The sequence below is a fragment of the Chondrus crispus genome, genomic scaffold (assembly GCF_000350225.1).
Source record: "Chondrus crispus Stackhouse genomic scaffold, scaffold_15, whole genome shotgun sequence".
NCBI lineage: Eukaryota > Rhodophyta > Florideophyceae > Gigartinales > Gigartinaceae > Chondrus > Chondrus crispus.
In genome coordinates this window covers 114225-120934 of record NW_005179026.1, presented here as the reverse complement: position 1 = coordinate 120934, position 6710 = coordinate 114225, and the positions used below count along the sequence as shown (strand labels likewise).

At 51.7% G+C, this 6710-nt stretch overlaps 1 protein-coding gene across 1 annotated transcript; it reads left to right on the top strand.

Moving 5' to 3' along the window:
- The first annotated feature begins 564 nt into the window (after positions 1 to 564).
- Positions 565 to 1464, top strand: CHC_T00002668001 (hypothetical protein). The gene has a single exon (XM_005713920.1). The coding sequence runs from the start codon at positions 565 to 567 to the stop codon at positions 1462 to 1464; it is 900 nt and encodes a 299-aa protein (XP_005713977.1).
- The last annotated feature ends 5246 nt before the right edge of the window (positions 1465 to 6710 follow it).

Below are 6710 nucleotides of genomic sequence, written 5' to 3'. Positions count from 1 at the left end.
TGTCTCCGGCTTGCTCTCACTTTCATCAGCCATTTTCGTATCGAGGGGTTCGGGGGAGAGGAGAGGGGAAGAAGGTCGAGGCGGCGACGGCGTCTCGCGGGACAACTCTGCAGCTTCCATTGCGGCGGGGACCACTGCAGGACTTGAAAATGGATAAGATATGGGCGAGTGCAGTAATGATGCCGATAGGAACCGTAAATATCACCACCCGAATTCGCCCCTAGGGGTGAAGGCGGGAGAAGGAAGAGAAGAACGACTGGGGGAAGTGCAAGAGAGGATGGCAAGCGATCCGTTTTTGGGCGAGCGCAGGCTGTTCACTTGCCACACGCTGACGCGGCGTGGCACGTATGCCCGAGTCATAATACTGATCCATGGAAATAAATATCCTTATTACATAAAAAATCACATCCCGCTGCGCTGCGCCGCGCGCTGGTGTGCCGCGCGCTGGACACAGACCGCCCGCAGAGCGAGTGTACAAAAAGAAAAATATGACTATGACACAAAAATTAATTTTCGGAGACTCCCTGGGGGCTTGTCACCGCGCCCGCCCGCATCGCTTCGACCATGCCTGCTGCAGCTCCCGCCCGGGTAGCCCGCCCACCTCACCGACGCCCGTCCGTTTGGCGTCGCCCGCGCGCTTGCCATCGGCCGCCGGCGCGTCGGCCGCCGCTGCCGTATCTATACCGCTGCGCAAGTGCTACCGCCGCTCGCGACCCGACCGTCCACACCGCGCCCACCCCCGCTCCCTCCAAAATTGGCCTCCCTTTCCAGCCTGCGGTCGCAACGGCGCGTCCTCTGCTCGCCCGTGCCGCTCGAAGCCGTCGCGCTCCCGGCCTCTGTGCAGGCGTCCATCTCGAAGTGCCTCGTCGCCTCCAGGCTGACGCCGCGCCATCTGCGCAAGTCCACCAACCCCATGGACCGTCTGTTCGCGCACGAGCGCCGCGAGCTGCTACGCAGCGCCCTGGTCGTCGTCCGTCCGTCCGCCGACGACACAACGACAATGTCGCCCTTGCCCACGCCATCACGAGGGCCCCCGGAGCCTTGGCTCGAAGATTATGCATCATCGACGAGTCGCCCGACATGACGCCCCTGCTGCGACCGCGCTTTCACAGACGCAACCCCAACTGCCTCGCCACCGTCGAAATGGACTCGCCCAAGTTCATCATCCTGGACATCCGCCAGCCATCCTTGCCCGTCACCGTCATCGACCACCATTTGGAAACCTCGAAGAACTGCGTCAGCGCCATCACCTGGGGTCCGCGCTCGGCCGTCAGCCTCGCGTCCGGGGGGGGGGACGGCTGCCTGGCACTTATCTGGAACATCTCCAGCCTCTCAAAGCGCGTCGATGATCCGGCCCTGTCGCATTGCGCCGTTGCCTCCATTAGCAACTTGCAATGGGCACCTTCGTCCTCGGAATGGATCGCACTCACCGTTGAGGATAGGCTTCAGGCCTTGCGTCTGTGAGACACGCAACCAAACCTGAACTTTGCACGTGACTTGCTTCGTTGTACAATTGTACAATCAAGCCGGAAAACCTATCAAGTGAGCCTTTCGTTATTATGCTTTCCGTTGTCAAACACCCAATCGTCTCCCCCGCGGCCTTTCTCTTACAATAGTCGACTTTCACTGTCAAGGAATTGACTTGGTGAATAGATATATACAAAACGTTATTAGTTAATCGATATGTAAAAACTCCTGAGCTCCATGAAACCAGTTAAAGCCTCTCATCCCGGAGCTGATTCGGTCTTTAAACAGTCCTCTTCCCTGTCCAGATTCCCTGTCGGTGCCGGTGACGCTGAAGCTCTAGGTGTTGAGGGGTTGCTCGCCACCCCGACCGCAGTATCGATCTTGACAACTTCTTGTTCGATTCTTTTGAAGAAACCCGACAGTCCCGCCGCGGCCCGAAAAGAGACTAAACTCGACAGGCGCCCGAGATGGGCCACGTTCGGACGCAATCCGGACAGACTCGCTGCAACCCGGTCGACCTGTAGTATGGATTCATCCGCAGGCGACTCATACAGCTCTGGCTTTGTCGGAGGCTGGAATGTCATCCCCTGCAACGAGCAACGCCAAGGCCATTGCGCCGCATTCCTCGTCTTCATCTACGTCTTGACAAACTGCTTATTGTACAGCTCAAACGGTGAGACATTCATCTCGTCGACCATTTCAGAGCTCCAAGTTTCGCCGCCTAACGGTCCCCCGAGCACCCCCTCAACCGACGCCACCGATCGCAAAAAGCAAATTCAGGTACTCACGCAACCGTCTACGAATGTAGTCATCCAGCCCGACATACGCCCCCGACGACGAGACAGACGCGGATGACGTGCCCGCCGAAAAAGTCAAGTCGCGCATGAATCGCCGCTCGACGCACGTAATGCGACACAGCGGCTCGATACTCACCGACACCGACACCTTGCCCGTCGTCAAATTGACCAGTGCGTCCACAATAGGCACTCCGCCGTTCCGTGGAGGCTGTCTGGGCGCTTGGAACCGGGGACGGTTTCCCGGGCGTAGACAAACGACAAGTGTCTCCATTCCCCGGCGACGGCGTCGACGACACTGGGACAGAAGAGCTCTTCGAGCCGCGAATCGGCGTCTGCTACTTGGGCGTGGGCTTCCCCGAAGGCCGCGTCGGCGTGGAGCTAGACTTTTGCAAAAATGCGTGGGCAGTCTGCACGAGCGGAGACTCCGTCTTCGCGGCGGCGGCCTTCTTCCCGGCCGAGGCGGCGGTCGACGAGAGTTGCAAGCCCACGTTATGCGAGGTGCCTATACGGCAGGCCCTCCTAGATTGATTCGGAATGAGCTCTGCCACGAGCGGCAGTGGGGCGTACGGCTGGAGAATGACGCCATCGCCGTGTCCGAACAGGGCGAGCGGGAGGCCGAGGGCAGCGGAATCGGGCCCGTGGTCGAGCGGGGGTACGGCAGGGGCAATGGTATCCAGGGCGCCGATGATGTGTGAACACGGGGGAGTGTGCTCTTGGGATGAGGGTAGAGCACTCTGACTCAAATATGCTAAAAATATCACATTGCACTGTAGCTGCACTCCCAAATTATTCATTTTTCTGCTAGGGAGTTTAGCGCTACTCTCGTAGTCTCGTTCCGCGCAATTTCGCCATGTCAAACTGCGAAACTGTGGTTTGTGTTCTTGTTCAGTTGCGAGGAGAATGACTGAAGGCAACATTGTCCGGTGTCTGCCTCAGGTAGTTTTAGAAAAGACGAAGAAGGCGCCGTTGCCCTTGTCATTTTATAAAGGCTTGCAATCCGCGGTATCTTTTATCAATATTATGTCAGATCGAAGAATGGGTTGCAAGACGATATGAAGGATTCCATCTTTTAGATTTAGGAGAGAGCTTGTCCATGACATCTCGCGTATACGCGAGATGTCACTTTATAAAGTGTCCACGGCTTCCAGAAAATCTTGAAGACTACGAGGAACAGCAACAAACCCTCTCACGCGGCATTTGTCCGCCGCTTTCAACTGCAGCTTGCTGATGTAATGTAGGGTAGATGTAGGACCAAAGAGACGGCCATTTCGAAGAAATGGACTCATTTCTCCAATGCAAAGCACTTCTCCGAGCAAACCGCAACCATTTCTCGTAGCTCGACGCTTATGTTTCTCACGATTTTGGCCCAGTCACATAGGTCATGCATTCCTACGCCGCATGCTGTGCACGAAAACGAAGTTTTCAATCCCGGAAAGCGACAATGCTTCTCCCCAATCGCACAGAACATTCCTTCTTTCTCCTTTTCATTGTCGGTTTCCTTTATTCCTCTCCGAGTACATTGCTCCAGTTTCCTTCGCTTGAAGGCTTGGTCTTGAACAGATGCGACTAACCTCCTTTTTGCCGCTCTGAAAATTTCCGAGTCATGTTCTAACGCGACGTATTGGATACCTAAGTCCAAACATGCCAAACCCATGGACATGGAGCCTGCTCTAGGATTATAACAGATACCTGCAGGTTTGCACCACTGCTCGAGAATAGATACACTGAGATCCTTTTCAATGTCTCTAACTTTAAGGATTTTGCCTTGTTCACAGCAGAGGGGATTTCGCGATTGTTGTACGTTTGTGACACAGTTCACCCACGACGGAAGAGTTGAGCTTCTGTAACCTTTTGCATATGAGTAATGATGCTTTTGCCTGCGATCTGGGGATCTCCAGAATACTGCTGCGATGAAGCCTGACTCTTGCGGGTGCTGTGATAATGTCTTTTTCTTGATTGTTGACGGATCTTGTATTTAAAGCATGGGATGCTTCATCATTTCCATGCCCTCTGCACATACAACTGAAAAAAGCTTGGAGAAGTGAATAAAATTGCACACGATATAGCACACGCCGCTCTGTTTCATCGCCATACCGCAGTGACGTACAACCTGTTTCAGGCAGTTCTCATTAGATTCATCATCTTGTAGAACAGTCATGACCATATCGGCTTTCCCCTGCACCATTTTCCACTCATTGTGTTGTGTCATGAAGTCCTCAAGTGCAGCCTGTACAATCTTCCACCCAACCGGTAATAATTGAGATGCCTCAATTACTGACGCTGCCTCTGCACCTGATTCAACTGGTCTCTCATTGTGCCGTTCACAGGGCCCGCCTGAGTATTGAATGTGCGATGAGAGGGATGCTTTGGCCGCAGAGTCCTCCTCTTCACCGTCTTTTGAGCTTCCATTCTCTGAGGTACCTGGAGATGATAGTTCTGAATCAATCGCAGGATGTTTATGTGTATCTGAGTGCTCACTGTTCTCTTGAGGTATTTGTTGCAATCTTTTTCGGGCGATTTCCAAATGGTTAGTCCCATTTGGCACCAGATTTCTGCAAGCAGTTTCAAGTGGTTGTATAAGGTGCTTGCTGAACGCATGTTCCTGCATTTGGATATCCAGCAGCTGCGTACACGTCATTCTTTCTGCAATTGTGGTGATCTCATTGGGGATTTCGTCGTAATCACAAAGGGTTTTGAATTTTTCAAGCTCTTGAATTGCTTGGCGTAACTGCACCAACTGTGTCGAAACATCTTTGGGGAGAAGCGGCTTCGGAGAAGGCAAGCAATCTTGATAATACCTGATAAATCGTTTCACCAACATTAAATATTCCTCTGCCGTCACTCTTTTGGGAATTGCTCGCAAATTTGCCAATGTGAACGCAACTTGCAAGCCTCCATCATCATTGCACATGAAATCCCGTAAGTAGTCAACTGTAGAAATGGGAAGCTTGCGAGCAACTCCCAAGATTTGGCGCTTGGTGTCAGTCTGTTTGCTCATAACTTTGTCATCCTGAACCCCTCTTGCAGTACTTGACACCAGGCGATGGGCAACTTCGGTCGCTGATAAACATTTTTGCCGCCTTTGGCTCAACCAGGTATTCAGTTCAACGTCGTATTCGTGGCAGCGTAGGAGCGTTGCGAGGAAAGAGAGCGGGACACAGAAAGAGTGAAGAGCATTTCTCGAAAGTCCATACGCAATCTCATCTTGGGCTGGCATCGACATTACCAATTCACCTTTCAACTTGAAATCCTTCATCAAAACCCCGTCCTCCATTAGCTGTACCGCTACTCTTTTGCGGATGTGTCCATCATAACAAAAGCGATACCCTCCAGCGCGTCCATCTGTTTCTTCTCTTATCACTGCTCGTGCCACTTCTGATGCCTTTCCAGGCGTGTAGCAATGTGGCTCTCTCTCAAAGAGTAGCTGTATTTCAGGAACAGTAGCCACTCGACATGATATGAGATAAGTGCCGATGTATCCATTTTGCAGAAACCCTTCTCTGACAATATCTTCATCTTGAGGAAGAATTGGCCTGGAGTACCAGAGATTGACAATTTTACGCGAATCGACGTATTCAGTCACAGTATCACTCGTAACCTCACTTCCTGAAACCTTCATGACTGCAAGACTTTCTGCCTCGCTTTAGTTGCAGGATTTGGCTATCGTAAAAGGCAATGCCGCGAGTCTTGTGACTTCAGCAAAGGCTTCGGGTACGGGGCAATTGTTTAGAATGTTGTTTTGTGTAGGCACAAAAACCATCGCAGGCGAATGAGAGAATCACCGCTCATTCCGAAGATTTGAACATTGAGTTCAAACATTTGAACAGATCGATGGAATGTGAGAGTTTCGGAAAGGTTAGGGGTAAGGCAGATGATATAGATATCAGTCACCCACTTGAGCAAATTCCTGTTGCTCTACCATGATTTCGCGTCTTTTGACGAAATGTTTTGCTTAGGAATCGCAATACTTGCTTGGTAAAGGCAAATATTTGTCACTGTCAAGGCATTTGACAGGCGTAGAAAAGGACTTTGATAAACAATTGGAAGTGTAACCTTCAGAAAAAAATTAAAAGCACAGCAGAGGAATCTGATATAGTTTCCTGACGTCTACTATTTTGAAAACAGACCACAGTGATCCGGGCAGCTGACTTTTGGCTTCCAGCCGAATACCAGTACAGGATATGTAGTCGTTCGGCTGCACATTTTTGATCCCACACCGCAGTGCGTGCTTGCACACAGTCCATACTTGCAGGTTCGTCATTACTACCTGAAGCGTTGAACCCGAGAGACCTTCACATACAGCGATATCATGACGACCTTAGACGATCCTCCTCCGCTATCAAAAGTTCCAATCGCGCTCAACTGTAAATCATTGAAGTCGCGATTACAGAAGACACGACGCCAATCCATCATGAATATCAACAATTGGATGCCAAAACGCTGTTG